Source organism: Vicugna pacos, chromosome 28 (genome assembly GCF_048564905.1).
Source record: "Vicugna pacos chromosome 28, VicPac4, whole genome shotgun sequence".
Taxonomy (NCBI): domain Eukaryota; kingdom Metazoa; phylum Chordata; class Mammalia; order Artiodactyla; family Camelidae; genus Vicugna; species Vicugna pacos.
The window spans coordinates 13,299,303-13,318,658 of NC_133014.1; the positions used below are offsets into that span (position 1 = coordinate 13,299,303).

General features: G+C 48.0%; 1 protein-coding gene across 2 annotated transcripts in view; it reads right to left on the minus strand.

Moving 5' to 3' along the window:
• Positions 1-10,403: 10,403 nt before the first annotated feature.
• Positions 10,404-19,356, minus strand: part of KCMF1 (potassium channel modulatory factor 1) — a 64,539-nt gene continuing 55,586 nt past the window's right edge. For both annotated transcript variants that reach the window (XM_072951554.1, XM_072951553.1), the window contains 3 exons: positions 17,324-17,498; positions 14,997-15,279; positions 10,404-11,029 (listed from right to left, as the gene is read on the minus strand). In XM_072951554.1, coding sequence (XP_072807655.1) covers positions 10,768-11,029; positions 14,997-15,279; positions 17,324-17,498 — 720 coding nt within the window. In that variant the 3' untranslated portion in view covers positions 10,404-10,767. The remainder of the gene's footprint in view (positions 11,030-14,996; positions 15,280-17,323; positions 17,499-19,356) is intronic.

Below are 19,356 nucleotides of genomic sequence, written 5' to 3' on the forward strand. Positions count from 1 at the left end.
TTATCCAAGTCAGCTGGGAGTCTTGGGCAAATGTCCTCCAAATGTTTAGGCTTTTTTTTTTTTTCTCATGATGCCCAATTCCCCAAGTAAATATCCAGAGTTCCCTAAGGGAGAAGGCCAGAGGAAACATTACCGTGTTCAACTGTCACGTGTCGCCGGGTCCTTCTTCCTGGAGTTCCAGCCTCTTTAATCAGTGGGTTCCAGGCTCAAAAACTGGCTCAGCGTAGAAATTAGGCAAGGGGGTGTGGCTTCTTGGTCATCATCACCGTCCTCGATTTCTTTCGATGCTTCAGTGTGAGTCGTACCTGTGCTGGCTGGCTGGCTACCTTGCCTGTGGCTATGCCAAGATGTCTCTGTCACCGTCTCCATAACTCCCTTCTGCTCTGACCCACCGTCGGCTGCCACTTCAGCCTTGCTGCTTGCTGTGCTAATTGCAACCCCCCCCCCCCCCCCCCCGGCTTCAAGCAGGTAAGTGCTGCCACCTGTCTTCCATTGCTCTGGAGTTGCTGCGTGAGCCCTTGCCAAGGAGGGAAGGCCAGATAAAGGACCTCCCTCAGATCACACAGCCCGTAAGTGATGGAGGCAGCTCCCATCCCAGGCAGCCCGGCCCCAGCGCCAGTTGGCACTACTGCCCTGGAAACCTATTAAAGACAAGGGTGAAAACGGACCCTTTGGAAACCTCCAAGAGCTGAGGGCTGGGCGAGGGGTTGCCTTTCCATTTGGTGTTGATCTACTGCCCCCAGGTGGTCACATCCTGAACTTCATTTTTAAAATTGAAATACATACAGTTACAATGTGTCGATTTCTGGGGTACAGCACAATGTCCCAGTCATGCAGATACATACATACATTAGTTTTCATATTATTTTTAATTAAAGGTTATTACAAGATATTCAATACAGTTCCCTGTGCTATACAGAAGAAACTTTTTAAAAAAATCTATTTTCTGGTTTGTACTTAAATGAAGATCCTCAAACCTCACCCTGCTGGGAGATGCAACCTCTCTGGCCTCGGACAGCATCGTGTGACCTGGGGCAGGTTACTTAACCCTTCTAGGCCTCGGTTCCATCCTTTCTAAAATGGGGTAATGATAGCGAATTAAATGAAATGATAAAATAATACAAATAAATTCCTGGATCAAACTAAGGGCCCAATAAACATTAGCTACGATGCCGGCAGGTTCCTTTCTCTCTAAGTAGGGTGGCAACAGTCACTCTTACCTCTGCTGCAGTGTATGAGCTGCAAGTCTACTGCGGTTGTTCAGAGCCGTATTCAGCACAAGGCCACCTCCTTTTCAAGGCTCCTTGAAAAATGCTCTGCTAGACTAGCTCGGTTCCTGCTGGCTTGACTCCGACTACAGTTGCATAAAAGGCTGGAAGTTGCTGAGGTGATGGGAGGATTGGCTCAGATCCCTGATTTTTGAGACTGTTCAGAAGTCTCTCACCAGACGATGCCCTCCTGCTCTTAGAAGCGGGAAGGACAGACTTCCCCGTAGCTCGAGACATGGATGTATGTATTTGCCCCAAACCTCTCCTCCCTGGACCTGCTGGAGGCTTCTTGGTGTGAGACGGCCAGGCGATTTCACGGCCGTGATGTCTGCTCGTCCACAGGAAGCTTTTAGTCCCCTCGTCTTGCAGAACAAGAGAGTCAGACTTGGAGGCAAGGGGCTGCGCCAACCTCACACTGCACTGGGCCTCAGTGCCCCAGCTGGCACTTCCCAGGCCTCCCTGCCTCTTTGACAATGTGGAGCCCGTACATGATGGCTGATCGCCAGCCTCGAGGACCCAGGAGGGGAGCCCGGCCACTGCCTGCTTCCCTCCCGGCACTGCTGACGTGATCCCTCCGACTACAAACACAAGCAGAAACGGTTCAGGATCTGGTGCCTCTAGTTCACAGGAATTCGCCAATCTTGTCCATCGCGAGAACAGAAGAGGCAGCTGGAAAGTCAGGGTGGTAACTGAAGAAAGCCGGCATGAGGTACCATGAGGTCAGTACTCCTGCTGGACCATGACCTCCAACCTTTGGAAACCGCAGCGGCAATTTTGGAGGCAACTTTCAAATACAGCAGAGCATAGTGCAAATAAAGTATAGCACAGGTGACTTTCTCACCCGGGGGGAGGAACATATGTGCATTCCTAGGCCAGTGTTTCTGAAAGTTATGCTGTGGCTTTAAGGATCCTACCCCAAAATGCTCCCAAGGATGCCCATCTAAATACCCAGAGAGACTTCTGTGGGTTGCCTGCTCTGAATTTACTGTGGTAAAGATAAGGCAGAAATTTTGATGAGGCCAGAGAAGAACGGTAGAAGAACAAACCATCTTGTGTTTCATCTTGTGTTTTCTAGAAATGTCCTAATTTCAGTGTGCTGTCGTATCAGAGGTCACGCCAGACGGATTTTGCTTTGTCTGCTCTGAGTCAGCGCACCTTGGCTCTGGCAGCGGTGGGACCTGGGGACATTTATTTCACCCCTGACTCTGAGGCTTAAGCATTCCCAAGGCAGCAGTGTGGTGGCCGACGGGACAGCTGCCGGGCAGCTGAAGCAAAAGCAAAAGCAGTGTGGTGTCAGCAGCTTGGTGTCCCTAGTCCCACGGGATGACACCGAGCCGGAGGTCTGGGTAGCAGATGGCAGGGGCAGTGGCCGCTCCGCTGTGCCAAAGCCCGCGGTCAACTCCAGCCGACTTCTGTGGACCGATGCAGGGGCCGCAGACACATCCTTGCAGCCGCCGAGGAGACAGGTGGAAAGGGCTGCACAAAACTGAAACCTGGGCCTGGATGAGAAATGGAAATGGCTCCTGAATGGTGGGGAGGCAGGCGAGAAAGGGCCTCAGGGCAGCGCGCCCCGGGAGGAACTGCAGGGCGGCCGCTGCTGGGCCCCAGGGCAGAGCCGCTCCCCTACACTTAGTTTCATCATCTGTGAGCTGGGGATGTTAAGAATATCTAGAGGGAGGGTAGAGTTCAGTGGTAGAGCTCATGCTTAGCATGCATGAGGTCCTGGGTTCAAACCCTGGTACCTCCATTAAAAAAAATTTTTTTTAAAGAATATCTAACACAGGTATATATGTTTATTTTAGATAAAGTTCACATAGCATTTACCACGTTAAAGTACGCAATGCAGTGGGTTTTAGTGTATTCACAGGATTGTGCAACCATCACCATGGCCTATTTCTAGAACATTTTCTTCGCTCCACAAAGAAGCCCTGTGCCCATTGGCTGTCACTCTGCACTCTCCCCTCCCCCCAGGCCCTGGGCACCACTAACGCACTTTCTGTCTCGGGGGGGCGGTTTCTATTCTGGTCATTTCATTTAAATGGAACCGTACAATGTGTGGCCTTTTGTGTCTGGCTTCTTTCACTTACCTGAAGGTTTTCGAGGCCCATCTAAGTTGTAGCAAGTGTCAGAACTTCATTCCTGGGGGTGGGGCCCAGTGGTAGAGTACCTGCTTGGCATGCACGAAGTACTGGGTTCAATCCCCCATACATCCAACTAAAAAATACAAAAAAAATAAACCTCATCACCTCCCCCTCAAGAAAAAGTTAAAAAAAAAAAAACTTCATTCTTCTTTATGGCCAAATGATACTCCACTGCGCAGATGTACCATATTTTGTTTATCCAAATGTCCTGAAGGACACTTGGGTTGTTTCCACTTTTTCACTATTATGAACAATGCTGCTAAGAACATTCCTGTATGAATTTTCGGGTGAAAATACGTTTTTAGTTATCTTGGGCAGAGACCTAGGAGTGGAACTGGTGGGCCATGTGGTAACTGTGTGTTTAATTTTTCGAGGAACTGCCCAACTCTTTCCACCGTGGCTGAGTATTGTAGGTTGGTGTGTGCTTTTAAAATCATAAAAACCATGAACAGAATCTGGCCCACGATATTCATTCTTTCCTTCCATAAATGTATACAGAGCACCTACTATGTGCCAAATGTTGCAGACATAGGGATACAGTAGCAGCTAATAGAAAGCTGGGGTTTTTATGTGTGTATGTGTGAAAAGCCGTATGTCCTGCATCCTTTAAGAAATCTGTGCCCATCCTTGGCTGCCCGGAAGGCAGTTTGGAACCAGGCAGTGTGAAAAAGCATCTGGCACGAGGGACACTGGACAAGCGCCAGAAAGTCTGCACGGTGGGTTTGGGTTTAATCGGATGGACCTGTCTGGTGTTCTGTAACCGTAGACTGGTGAGCACTTGGAAAATGCACTACAAAGAAGGAAAAGGCTTGTTGAAATAGAGCAAAAGTGTTTTTAAAAGATACACCCATCTTCCTTCCCAGACACCCCCCGCCCCACGGTCTCAGCCCCTTAGAGCCCGAGGAGAAAGTGGGAGGCTCTTGTTCAGGGAGACGCCAACGTTTGATGGTTTTCACCATCACTTCTAACCCACTTTTATTCATTGAAGGCGTCTGGCTGTTCAAAAAGGGAAAAACCAACAACAGCCAAAAAGCCAGCGAGGACTCAAGAGGAATAAAGATTGTTAAGGGGCAAGCCTTGTCCGCTCGCCAGTCCTGGGCAGGCGGGGCTTGGGTCGTGCAGGCGACGCTCTGGCTCCTTCCCCATCCCTGCTCTAGTCTCACGTGTCCTGTGAAGCTGTGAGGGAGGTGAGGGGTCCATGTCCCCGTCTGGGCTGAGCAGAGGCCACACCTTCACCTCTCAGACTCAGCGTCGTCTTCGTGGCGTGCCAAGTGCCCTCAGCAGTGGGTCTGAGGGTGGGTCCTGAAAATTCTGCAGGCAAATGAAGCTAAAACTTCCGGTGTCACTGGAAGCACTGGTGAAACACACACACACACACACACACACACACACACACACATATGAAGACAGAAGGAAACAGGCAAGGAAGCAGAGCGGGACTAGAGGAGGAGTGAGATCTTCACGGGCACTTAAAGACTATAGAAAATTCCCTGCAGAACAGCTGAGACCCAGTGCCACACATTCTGTCCATACTTATATCTTAAGATGATGCCACCCGGACACCGAAGCGCCGCATGAATGAAATGGAAAGAGATGCAGACAACACAGTTTACAGATGTATCTGCAAATAGATTCACATCAGAAGACACAGGTAAGCCGGGGAGCCAAGTGATGCTGTTATAAGACAACGCACGTAAGGACCCAGTGTGTCTGGGAGCCAGTTACAATGTTTGTCATTTATTTTAAAATACCGCTGGGGGACATTTTTCAAGGTAAAGTTTTAATTCAGAGCGGGGTCAGCGAACAAGGTGGCTGACATCCAACTGGGTCACACTCCAATGACACGCCCCTTTGCAATTCAGCAGACTTTAGTGAGCACACTGCATATCCCCAAGTGGGTTTTCACTCGTGAAACTTGTGTCTTGTCCCGGGAGGCTCTCATAGACAAAATTAAAGGCATTCGAGACTGGCTGGAATAGCGTATGGGGTAAGGGTGTTAAGGAGCCACGAGATCTTCAGTCTGCAGGGGCTGGGGCTGGGGCTGGCCCCCCAGCTCTGCCGCTTTCGCTGATCTGGGAGTATCACACAATCTCACCTTGAGAATATTGTTGCTTCCACCTCAAGTGTTTAGCCTTCTAAACCACACAGGGCGTGGTCAGAACATCTAGAAAAAGAGGGGGACTCCATCCGGCTCACAGGACAGGATGCCCCAGTTCTGTGCCCGCTTCGCTCTCAAATGCGGGTCGATGTTCTGTGTGTGAGGCAGGATTCCAAACACGCCCACCCCCATCCAGTAGCGAGACTTAAGGCAGTAGCTCACACTCACGCAGCAGATCAGATCAGTCACTTTGCCCACCAGATGCAGCAGGCTTGGTGACCTTTGAATACACTCCCAACTGGGCGAGGGAAAGGCTCTTCCAGGAATTATTTCTGGAGAACTCTCTTATGGGGGGAATGTCTGTAAAAACTGCAAGTTGTAAATAATGCTTAGCCCAGAGCTCTGGACCTCCTGAGAGCCCAACTAGTGTGTACGAATGAGGAGGACGGGGTGATGGTGGTCTACGGAGGCAAGAGGAGCCAGCAAACCACAGGCCACGCCCAAGGTCTGTAAAGGAGACAAGGGGAAGACTAGGTTCCTGGTGGTCCCTGAGGGATTAGTGGCGACCTCAGACTAGAAAACCCAGCGGCCTAGGTTCAAGGAGCGCGGCCCCAGGATGCTGTGTGCACGTGGCTCACAGGGGCTTCAGGTCACACACGCACGTTCTTCAACGTCTGCACGCAACCCGCTCCCCAAGGAAAGTGACCAAGCGACACAAAATCGTACTGGAGGGTGCCTTTTTGATCAAGCGACCTCTTTCACTAGCTGCTGTGAAGTTCAGCTGACTTTATACAAGCTGAGAACTTGAGGGGAGCACGGTCCTTTGTGAGTAGAGGAGGCTGACCAAGGCACTGCCCCCCTGGCAGCAACTGACCAAAAGGCCACGTGGACTTTAGGTCCCGGACCAGCCTCCCTGACCCGCGAGAATCTTTCACATCTGAATCTGCTAACCACGTTAGCGAGGCTTGCTGCCGGGTTCCCTAAACAAGGAAGTTCCCAGGCCCATGTTTGTTTATAGAACAACTATTTGCCAGAGATGTGCTGAACACTAGAAGCACCCGGAGGTAACGAGCCCTCAGAATCAAAGACAAAGCATCGCTTCGGCGTGGCTGCAGTGGACGGGCACGGGGAGTGAGGTTTCCACACCATTCTGAAAAACAGTCACCTGAATCTGGCTTTGGAATACCGTGATGAAATCATTCAGATTAAGGCTGTGTTTAAAGCCACAGAATTTCACAACATTGTCACCGGTGAGCAGAAAGCCTGCCAACAGCTGTTCCATCTCACATTCCAACCTGAATCGCGCTCCACCTCCACCTGCAGGCAGGGCTTCAGTGACTCCGTCTGAGTGTCCAGCGCGACTTTAAGGAGCCCAGCAAAGCATGACCCTTGAGGCAGCATTAGCACGCACTTCAGCATGTAATTCCGGGGAAGCATCAGACCCCCCGCTTTCTTATTATTGCACATGAAATCCATTTTCCATGTGCCTCCAAAACTGTGCGTGCAAGTCGGTGAGGCTCACAGCAGACCTCTCACGTACCCATGCGGACGCGGGCCTTTTTGCTGTGAAACTGCTGTTGAAGAGCTTTCCGCTCCCAGTCCTCAGCTACACTTGGGCAGCCTTTTCTACACTCCGGGCTCACGGGGCTGTTGCGGCGGACTTAGGGCTCACCTGCTCGCGCTGAACGCCCTCAGCGGCAGGGACCTCACTCAGAAGGCCCTTTCCCTCCAGCTGCCTGCTTCCACTCCTTCCTCTTGCCCACCTCACCCTGTGTGCCCTTAAACAGAGCTATGAGTCACGGAAGTCTGTGTCACACCCAAGAGCCATGGAGCAAAACACACATGGAAGAGAAAACCTCGCCGTGAGAGGCCATCGGGAGAACTCTGAACTCCTTACCCGTTTGCCTTTAATTGTGGCTCACAGACCAGAAAACACACAGCAGGCTTAGTGATCGTTCAATCTCTGTACATTATCGAAAATTCAAACGTTGAGACCGGAAAAGAACTGGGGGGAGGGAGAGGATAACGGGATGGACTTTGCTGTCGCTTCCGTTATTCTTGTCATGTAATCTGCAAACGCTATTTCTTCTGGGGGCCACCGGGAGGGGGGCTTCCTCGTCCACCGCCTGGGTCTAACTGTAAATGAAGTAAGAACCCACTGCTCAGTAACAAACCTCGGCTCCGATTCTGTGGGTTAAAAGAGAAGCCAATCAACCGACCAAAACACAACCTACATAGAATCCTGAACACTTCACTGCAGCCAATCACAGAAATCGTATCTTAAGGCGATGGCCATAAAAGCACAGGCATTTCTACTTGCCCAAAAGAGCTAAAGTATTTTAGAAAACGAATGAATGAAATGCAATCTGAGGAAGTCAGGAGGTAGATTCTACTATTTTGGTCAAATCCCCAAATTCCATTGTTTTCTGATTGGACACGCAGGAGTTGGGAGCGTGCACACACCCCCCTCCCCACAAGTTCTAGTTCAGCAGGAATTGCTTGGGGATTCTTAAAACACACAGCACATTCTATTTCATAAGTTACACAGAAATAGGAACAAATAAACCTTCAAACACCGCCTGGAGGTCTTCCTCTCCACATTTTCCAGGGGGTTCTCTATGCGTCATGTCATTAAACTCCTTTCAGAACACCTTGAGCAGAAAGACTTCACTTAGTTCCAAACAAAGAGTAAAGACAAGACCTGTGGAACACTTCACAGACACATCCCTAGATACTCAAACTCAACAAACAAAAAACCTCTCAAGACTCACGATCTGGTCCTTAGAATTGAAGCTGTGGCCAGAATAAACACTGGTGTATTGATTTTCTTTCCTCTACATCACGGTCTTTGCAATGATTTTTATTCAATGATTCCAATGATATGATGTTAATTCAGAAACTGAAGAAAAAGGACACAAGAATTTGAAGGGCTTAAATATATTTTTTATATTGATAATCTGTGTCTTTCTGCCCTAATACATTATTGTTCATTACATACATGATGCGGTGAGGTATTTGTGAAATATCTGGCAGAAAATAATTAATACACAGTATTCTACATGAGATGGACTCTTAGGAACCTTCAGGTCTTCTGAAGTGTCAAGCTGAACATCTAAATTAAACTGACCTGCCTGGACTTGACAGTTGTTCCCTCAAACCCTGTTAAAAAACGAAGGATCTTACATTTTCTCAGAATTTGTGCAGAAAAGGGAAATCACATAATTGGCGGTTTCCATCTCTCATATCCTAAGTAATGCATTCACACAAAGTCAGGACCTCCATGTCCAGCATGAAAAGGAAAAAACAAAGAACAAACAAAAACCTGGACTGGAGATACAGTATCTCTGAATAACGGTTAGGTTAATTTAATTCACCAACAGCAAAGAAAGCCAAGTGGTCAACAGTCTTGAAAATGCTTTATTGAAATGTGTGACTTATATGCAGAAGATGTGTGTGAAAAGACCACAGCTTGAAAACTGGTTTTTGAAACGTCTCAACAACCAATTGAAAAAAAAAAAAAAAAAACAAACCCTACTGGACCGGACTTCTAGTATACCCAGAAGTCTGGGGTAAAATTTTCCTTGAAAACATTTTCCATCACAGAAACGAAAGAAAACGATGCTAGGGTATTTGGAAGTTGTTGGAGTCTGAAGTCTCAGAGGAGGAGAAGCAACAGTTTTTCAGACGTGTGGGGTGACTTCTTTTTTGGTTACACCTAGATGAGCATGGACTTCACAGTTCTCGGGAGGACCCCGGAGGGTGCTCAAGTCTGTATGCTTGTTGTGTTGAAGAAACAGAAACACAGACGGGACAGGAAAGGACTACAGGAGAAAAGAGGGAGACGGAGGAGAGGGCTCAGAGAAGAGAGCGCTGGAACGAGACATGATTAGGTTAAGTCTAGTTATAAATTTATCAGAAGCTGTGCGCACCTTTTTTAAAAGTCCTAAATTTACATTCCAAAAACTGCCCCCCAACCCCCAAACCCGCTGTCCCTGCCTTGGAGCTATCGTGAAAGTCTATGCACAAAAACGGAAACAAAATAAAAAATATCCCGGCCCCTCCAAACCCCAAAACAAACCCAAAAAAGCTGTACATTTTTTTTTTACATATAGGATTAATAATATAGGCATATAGGTGGCATGATTCAATTAAAAGGCTTTACTTTTTATGCTGAAAAAAAAAACCCAATAAATAAAAGGTGCTAAAGTTAGCAGTAAGAATTTGGTTGTAATATATTGACAAAGTCTGGGAAGGCAAATCCTCAGAGCTCCCCTGATACTTGATCTGTCTCAGCAAACTAGGAAGCAAATACACAAACAACGCGGAGTATGATTGAGAATGTGAGATTTTCAGAAACAAAGACAACATAATTCAGGTTAACTTTGTTGAACAGTGAATAAGTGAAATTCATCTACACCTGAATAGAACATATTTTAACAATTGAAAAAAATTTTAAACAACCACAAAAAGTAAAAACTTTAAACAAACAGAACAGGATTTGTTTTCAGGGCACACAGACGCCTGCAGCAGTTTCTCACAGTAGCTTTACTGGTGTGTCTTCTGTGGATGAGTTAGAGACAGGCTGAGCTCCACGCGGGAAGGTGACTAACAGGGCGACAGGACAGTCACACAGGGCGGAGCGCGACCCCGGCTACGACCCCAGGTTCCACTGCAGAGCTGGCCTGTGTGCGGGAGGCACACAGAGAAAGGTGATTCAGGCGGACATTATTCAAAAGCTACTTCGTCAAGTAATGCTTTTCGCCACGTAACCATTGAATAATGTTTGGGAAAGCTTTGGGCTTTTTATTTTTGTTGAAGTTTTACTCCTTGTATTTAATTTTTTAAATAACAAGGTCACTAAAACTCATGCACGCTGCAAAAAACCTCATGCAGTAGTTAAGGTAAACCATCCAAGCAGTTTTTATTCATTAATATTCATAAATACACACAGCAGCTTCATTAGAGATTTTCAATTTTCCTCTTCAGTTTGAATGTGGAGTATTAGGAGAGCCTTTTGCATGTCAAGGTACAGGAAGCAGAGGTCACCCCTGCACTGCTACCTACATTTACCTGCTAGAAGTAAAAATTAGTTAAGTGGAAATGATTATCATATATTTTTTCTCTCTTCCTTTTGAATGTACACAATGTAACAAGAGTGACAGACCTGAAGTTACAATCACCAAACAAACCCAAGATAGCTGTTGTCCACTTTCATTGGCAAATACAGCACAGAGGACACTGTCTGCGGATTGGGGTGTCATCAAAGAGGAGGTGGTGGAGGCTCATTTCCTTTATTACTCTCTTTCAGATTTAGGTTTTCTAAAGCGACATCTAAAGGCATAATATCTACACAGCCCATAGCACCGAAATCTGCCATCTCCCCCCGTTCCTCCTCGTCCGAGGACGAGCTCTCCTCGCGCACCAGCGTGGACAGGAGCAGCTCCTGCACGAACAGGCTGCGGTCCGCGCGCTCGCTCTCCATGCACTGGCGCTCTGCTTCGGACAGCTTAGGGTCGTTCAACCTGCGTGAATTAAGCAGAGAAGACCTCATTGGTAAAACTTCAGTGAACAACGGCACGGCCAGCTGCTTCACAGGCGGCGGAACTCAGGCTCTGATTTATCACCTCAATTACGTCGGGACGAGTCCCCCACACTGGCAGCAGTGCTGCTACCCTGAGGTGTGCTCTCTGCTTTAGTTAGATTCAATGAGAAAAAATACAGTTGCACTTCTCACACTCTCTTTAGAGAAAACCGTGGTGAAAGTTTTTCTAAGGAAAGCGGAATTTCTACCAGATGAGACGCCTGGACGAGCAGCGGTCTCTCTAACCAGAACCTCAGCGGTGCATAGAAAAAAGCCGAAAAGTAGCAGCCACGATCGCAGCAAAATCTGTAGTGATTAGAACAGGCAAGCAAAGCATTCTTCCTTTGGCTTTTCTCTGTTACTTCCACCTAATTCCTCGTGAAATGAAGATACGCCCAGAAGCCTGGGAGGGTGCGCACACTCACACGCCTGCCCTTCTCCCACCAAGGACCCCGGGAGCAGGGTGACCCAGGGTTTACCGGCTCGCTCGTCTGACACAGGCACGTACAAGGCCTGTGTCACCCTGGGAAGCGGTTCATCCGCAGATTCCAGACAGACGTTAAGAGCTAAATTCTTGTTACTAACCTGTTAAGTGACTGACGCAAAATTCCACTTAGTTTCAGTGCTAATTTTATTTCTCTACATTTTTAGTGGCAAAGAAAGAAAGGGAAACTAGTCGGAGCCCTGGGGTCAGGAAAAGTGACAAACAGGGAGAAGACGGTGACAGCAGGAGGAGGCCCAGCAGGCAACGCCACAGGTGCCTCTCCCAGAGGAGCCGGGGGCAGCGGAGCCCACGCTCGCCCACCGCCCGCACCTGTTCCCTGCTGCCCTCCCTGTGCTGAAAGACACGGGGTCCCACAGCAACAAGGGAAGAGGCACACTGGGCACCCACTATGGGCCAGGCTCTGTTTTAAGTGCCTTTTGTGTGGATTCTCTCTTTTGACTCCTCCGAGTTACGGCTCATTATCATCAGTGACTTACAGGAAGAAGAAATGGGAGAGGTTAAGGGACTTGCTCAGGAATCGCCTAGCTATCGAGCTCAAAACCACGGAGTGACCAGATCTATGACTGGAAAACAAAAGACCTAAGTTTCAGAACTGAAAGAACCCAAAGGGATCTGGAAAGTAACGACATAAAAGCCAAAGGAAGTGACTGACGACATTTATGATTGAAACTAAACTAAGAATTTAAGAGAGTCTCTAATGAAAGAGGAGACGGAGCAATATTCTCAAGTCAAAAACTTCCGAAGTGTTAAGAAATGAATGCATTCTACGTCCTGAGCTTTGGAAAAGGCCCCCAAAAGAGAAACAAACCGAAGTCACACCTGTTGTAAAGGAAGTGCAGAAGGCCGTCTGCAGCCAGCAGGCAAACCCGAGACACACAGCCTGAGGCCCCCATCCTTTGGAAAAGCACATAATTCTACTACTATTGTTCTGATTTTTAGGAAATAACAGAAAATGTTTCCCTCCTGAGGGGCAGATCAGTACTAGGTACCACCAGGTACATCGGTACTCGGGCTGGGCTTCCTGAAGGGCCAAACTCCACCCGGGACCCAGGCGTAGCAGCAAAGCCGGTCAGGATCCCCAGACTGGGCAGCGAAACGAGCCGGCCCCGCTGCCTGAAGACTGGAGTCTGACATACGCGCTTATGCAACTGCTTCCTACAAGGGGAGCCATTTTTGGATCCCAAAGAAACTGTCCCACCGTCAGTTCCAGGGCAACAGGAACAGGAGTTGCCCTGGGTGAGGAGCCCCAAGATGAAGCCTGAGGCCTGCTTAACGCACAGGAGAGCTGTGCGGCCGGGGCAAGGCTTCCCTCGGAAACATGGCAGCCGCCCTCGCTGCCTTGAGGACTCACAGCGCGCACGATAATGTATCTGAAGTTCTGAGAAGCCCCAGGGTAAATAAACTATTTTTGTTACTTAGTTTTGCCCAACTTATTCATGAGGAAAAAAAAAGCTGAACGTAAATAACTATATTCCTTAGGATATTTAAAGTTCTAGGGAATATTTCGGGGGAAGTAGTGCCTTAGAAAAACCACGAGTCAGGATCAAAGAATACAACGCAGATGTGGAAAGGGGTCTACAAATTGCGAGGTGCTGTGCAACGCACGACACCGGACAGCAGAAGGGAGCCTTCCAGGAGGTAAGCCGGGATGCGAGGGAAGCGCTCAGGGCAGCCGCATTGGGCCCTGGCCGCTGGCTGCTGGCTGGTGTGGAACAACCGCACACGGAAAGGTCCCAGAGGAGGCCCACCAAGTCTGGAGTGCAGGAGACAAAAACAAAACCACAACAGGGCAGGCTGGGAAGATGTCTTTTCCAAACGGCCCTGGGGCAAGACATCCACTGCACCCACACGGCAGTGAGCTCGCAGCACACAGCTGGCAGGGCTCCTTTCTGAGGCAGGCACCCCGATCTGGCCAGCGCCAGGCCTGCTGCCGCCCAGTCCCTACAGGTAAGGTTACGTGGCAGAAGGGCGGGTCCGCCTGTGGCTCTGTGATTTATGCCAAAGCAGTAGTTTCTGGTAATAATCAGTCACAGTTACTCACTCTGCAGAGGTAATCCAAAGGTAAATCCCCCACTTGAACCTTCTCCTTAGACCCAGGACAAATGACAATAAGTACCATTAACAGGGCCTTCATCATCTGCCAGGAGCTCAGCCAGACCACACGCACATCAGAGTTCCACTTCCTCCTCAAACAGCAAAACTCGTGGGAGATCCCGAGAAGGCTGAGGTCGGGGGCAGTGCGGTGACTTGCCTAAGCTCCCAACTAGGAGGTGGCAGGGCTGGGGCTCTCAACAAGGGTCCTGCCTGTGGGGTCTGCAGACATCTGTCACTCTGCATCCACAGCATTATTTACAGCGATGCTCACGTGCCTCTGCACTCACAGAGACACGTCAACGTGTGAGACAAAAGAAACAGACATCGAAATAATCTTTCCTCCTAATTGTCACACACATTACATTTTGGAGATAACTGATACATTACACCAATTTCCTTCTTCATTTTACAGTTTTTACTTTATATTCCGATTCCATTGAAAGCTCAAATGAGTCCAGATTCATTATCTATTAAACCTAAGTCTACTCACCCCTGCTCCTCCTAAAATGCTTTTAGTTTTAAAAGTCATATAAAACGCCTATGAAGTCTCAAAAGAGGATCAGATTCAGTTGCTAATGGTAGCTTTCAGAAGTAAGAACTCTACTCCAGGGCCACTTGCTGTGTGTGCTAAATATTTTTCACACTGTGCTGAACCACATTTTTAAACCGTTACTTTGGTGTGTGCTAACCCTGGGAATTAAAACCCCACCACCTAGCTCACAGCGAAAAAAAAATGACAATGAATATATGTATGTTCACGTATAACTGAAAAATTGTGCTCTACACTAGAATTTGACACATTGTAAAATGACTATTACTCAATAAAAAAGGTAAAAATAATTAACATTTAACATTGAACAAAGTATCTCACCCTAAAAAAAAAGTCCCACCACCATGTTATAAAATCTTTTAATATTCCACCACAGACTGAAGCTGGCAATAAGAAGACAACGTTGATTATGATAATAAATGTACAGACATGTCCCGTGTATGCATGATAGGGTGTTTAAGTTTTACAGGCCACGTGGAAAAAGAAACTCACATCAGAAGATGATACATTGTTAGAACAGGGCCATCAGCATTTCTAGCTTACCTAAAATAAATGATTATTTTCCATATTTCTTAGGAAGTACTGAATACGCAGTTTTGACTAGAGATCTGTGAGTTTTAGTGGTTCAATCAAAGGCAAAATCTTTGCTCAAGCCGCTCACCCCAGGTGAACAGCGGTAAGCGCAAAAGAGAAGAGACCGCCCCGGCCGCAGTGCCCATCACACGGCGCTTCTCGGAGCTACGCCCGCGAACGGACTACCTTGTTAAGAGGAACTGGGAGTTCTGCAGCGCCTGCTGACTGCTGTCCGTGTTGGCTGTGCTGGCCGTCGCCGTGGACTGCGTGACCGCAGCGGTGACGCTGCTGGCGTTGGAGCGCCGGGTGGCGTTGCGCGCGGTCTCCAGCTGCTGGCGCGCGGCCTGGGCGTGCTGCCGTTCCAGCTGCAGCTGCATCTGCAGCTGCTGTAACTGAGAAGCGGAAGGGCCAGAAGAGTTAAGCTGTCCTCCTGCAGAACGTCTCACGCCTGACAACTGAGATAAAAGCTCTGCCAACGGAAACGGAGACAGTTAATGGCCGCTCGCGCAGGAGGAAGACGAGACGCCGCGGGTCTTTCTACCAGAGGGACGCGAAACCCATCACCGACGGGCAGGTAGCCCGCAGCAACGCTCAGTTTTCGGCTCGGAGCGCAGCACCCTTCACAACGCCCCCTTGGAGGCCGGCGCTGCTGCAGGTGGGGAAGGCAAATACTCAGGAATATTAGCTCACATAAATTATTTTTAAGCAAAACATAGCAAATTGTTTACGTTGTCTGCTTAATGAGCTAATTTAGCTATACGCTTTCTCTGAGTATTTTAGTGGATTACGGCGGTTCACCTGCCGCTCCAATCAGAACATAAACCCTCTCAAGACGAGCTCCCTGAAAGCAGGGATCCAGCCTGCTGTTTAGGACAGTCCCAGTTCTTAGAACAGCACCTGACACGTAGGAGGCGCTCCAACACTTATTTGCTGATTGAACGACTATCAGAATCGAGCCCAGGAGGCCTGCATCACTCCTAACTGTGATGCTAGCGCCCCCTCTGCCTTCTCTCTGGGGCTTTCTTGTATTTTGCCTGAGCGCCAGAGCAGCCTGCAGGGAGGACCGCTGGTGACGCCCAGCGAGGCCGACTGGCTCCTGCCTGTACAGCCCGTCTGTGGCCGGTTACAGTCCAGACTCTGCTGTGTGAATAATGCTGGGCTCATCAGGGGCCGCGGATCCCTGTCCCCGCCCCTCATCTAAGTGAGGTGCGGTGACCGCCTTCTCCCTGGTGCAGGTCTGCCTGGCTTACAGGGAACTGACGGTCACCTCGCCGACATTCCCAGGCTGGCAAACACTTCACATTAAAACTCATTAACAGGACACGTCTCTGTTTTACTGCCTACTGTTGTTTCATCCCAGGGTTCTTAACACCATTCTTTCATACGGTCCATCACTAACACGAGCTGATCTTCACTTACAAAAAAAAAAGAAAACGTCTCAGTTTTGAATTTTGCTCCCAGAAATTACTTTTAGAGCCTGCTACAAAGGACAGCAGGCAAATATTTCCTTTGGATGAAGTATTTTTTCCAATTCCCAAAACTCAGTTTTTTTGAGGCTTACTGCACATGCAAACACCCAGAGTGAATTTGGAATTAAGATTTTATATGTGTACCTCACATCTGAAGGGAGGTTTTATGATTAACATTGTTCTTACCTTCTTTTGGGGGGGGTGGAGATTAGGTTTATTTATTTATTTATTTATTAGACGAGGTGCTGGGGATTGAACCCAGGACCTCATGCATGCTAAGCATGTGCTCTACCACTTGAGCTATACCCTCCCCTCAACACTGTTCCTATTTTCCATCACAGATTTACACTCATCAGCTTTTCAGGGCTTCCAGGTCCACGGTGCACTGTGGGTGTTTCAGAACCTGCACGGGCTTCTGGAGTCTTCCTGCCTGCCTGTGCTTGGTGTGTCTTTCAGAGTCTCAAGCTAACGTGATTTCTGACATTTTATTTTGACTCTCAAACCTTGTGCTCTGCTGCTGGCTTCCCAGGTTGGCCATGCATTAGACCAGTGACTTGGCTATGAACTACATGTTCAGACGGTTTTCTTTAGTAAGATTTCCCCAAGCTATTAAAACATGTACTTTTCAGTATGTCCCACAGCAATCAACTTCTCAAATTGAGGCAAGGATAGAAGTTCCTACTTTACTTTCTTCCATGAGTCTGTCGATTAGTTTTCTCATCTGTGTACGTGGGGAGGCTGAACCATGGAATTCTGAAGGTCTTTTAACTCTTAAATCTTTTATGAGTTTCTTGGGTTTCTGGAGGCCACCAATGGAACATAGAGCCATCCCTTATTATCTTACACCTCAAAGCACTTAAAGAAATGCCAGGATGCTGTGAACCACTTGATGTGGCCTGCTGTAAACATGGTTTATACCTATAAAATTGAGGGGAATTCTGTCAGGGAACACAGGAGTGTGATGAGAACACAAATCCCACCAAAACTGTCTAAAGGGAGCACCCACCCCCTGCCGTCTCCTTCACTGCCGCGAAACTCACTCACCAGCTATAGGATCCATGGCTTCCCTGCTGCTTGGAGAATACGAGCTCTGAGAGGAAGAGAGGCCGCCAGCAGAGCTGCTGGTAAAGTGCATGTTTGACCTGCGAGCTCGGGGCCCTCCTAAGCCCCGGCCGGGGTGGAACATTCTACGTACGTGTCGAACACCACTCGATTCATCATGGCTCCAAAGTTAAGAAAAGGACTCAAGTATTTCACAGAAAGAAAAAAAAAAAAATCACTTGAGCCCTGGCAAGACAGGCACGCAGGTTTCCTAAATTATCAGCATTTTAAAATAGCACATTTCATTTAGAATGCAAATGTCACAACTGTACATATAATGGCTATTAACTCTTTAAAAAGACACTCAAACATGAAGCCACGTGTGAGCGTGTGCATAGTACGTGTGTATCTTGTGAATGTGTGTGTGTTTTCAAAGAGAAAAAAAGCTTCTCCAGGTGGGAAGGAGCTTCCTCCTGGGCTCCAGCTACAAGGACCAGAGGGGCGTCCCCAGAGGAGGCGGGGACCTCGCCTGGTCAGACACCCAGGGCCAGACAGTCCCTCGCCCTAATCTCAGAGCTGAAGTCCACATACGTTCACGTCGAAGTAACCACAAATAAGAAGCATCAGTTGTTAGATCTGGTGAGCACTGTGCTAATATACAGGCTAATCAAATCTCACCGACCATCTATGATGAGAAAGGGAACACTGTAAACAATTCAAATGCCGGAGTAAAAGGCTCCTTTGGGCTTTCAGTTTTAATCGGTCCTCAAGTTTTTTTTTTTTTAACTGCTGCTGCTAAGCAGAAAACCAGATTTGAATTTCTTGTATAAATGGACAGAGTTAACAGCATGTTTATCAAGAAATCAAATTTCCAGCAGCCTCGATTATCTTAAAACACCTGCACGTGAGTGAAACTGAAGACGGTCCTGAGGAGCAAACAGCTGCCCAAACTCACGAGGGCAACGTTGTGTTTCCACAGAGGCGAGTGTGAGTGTGCAGGAGGGGCCAGATATTGCAGCAGGAGAGACTTTTCTTTCAAAGCAGCCAACAGAGCAGCTATACGAGGCGGGTGAATTTTGGGCTGGCTTCCCGGTTCTTCAGAGGATGGTTCAGGAGTCCTGTGGGGACAGGAAGCCCCCCAGATTCATGATGGTGGCTTAGGTTCTACAGAAAGTGATGCTATGAAAAGTGCACTTTGGGAAGAATTCCATCAAAGTAGTTAAAAAAAAAAAGGCGGGGTGGTTTTGAGGCTCTCATGACAAACAGAATTAGCACATAGCGGCACTCGGAGTACCTGGAAAATCAGCGTGTTTCCAGGATAACCGCTGTGTCAGCATTCTGCTTTCTAGAACTTAATGGTGATTCCTGTTAGGAATCTAATATGCAACACATGCCTTCTCTCATTCTTGTGTTTTGCCTCATTTAATCTCCTGGTAACCAAAGACTTCTAAAAACCTCACAAAAACGGATGTAGATGATGTGAGACAGTCTACTGAATGGATACTAATTTCACTAGAGGCCCTTGACCTTGCTGAAAACGTGCAGGGTAACAGCGTGGTTTTAAACGAGCTGCCTAGTAGCTTCTGCGTGAAGATGGGGAGAAGCGTGGGTCAAGCGTAACTCTTCTGGGTATTGTTGCAGGATTCTTTTATACAAAATGCAAAGTGACTCAAAGGCTAAAGTATTCTTGGCCCATTTGGGTTCTCATATTCTGTTTAAAAAAAAAAGCAAAACACAAGCACTGTATTCTTGATTTTGCTTTCAGTGTCCCCTGCATTTAGGAGAGAGGAGCGTGGGTTCCTGTTCGTTCAGCACGTGCCCCAGACTGGCTCAGACCAGGCTGATACTCTGATTTCTCGGGATGGTTCCATATCTTTCACCTTCTATTAGTTTCTACTTTTCCTAACTCTAAAGGGCCACATTCCTGAACAGAAAATTAAGAACTGTGAACATGGGATGGGAGCTGTAGGACAAGAAAACCACCAGACCAGTTTCTTCCTCAAGTAAGCCTCAGGCTGAATTATGATTGCCAGGAG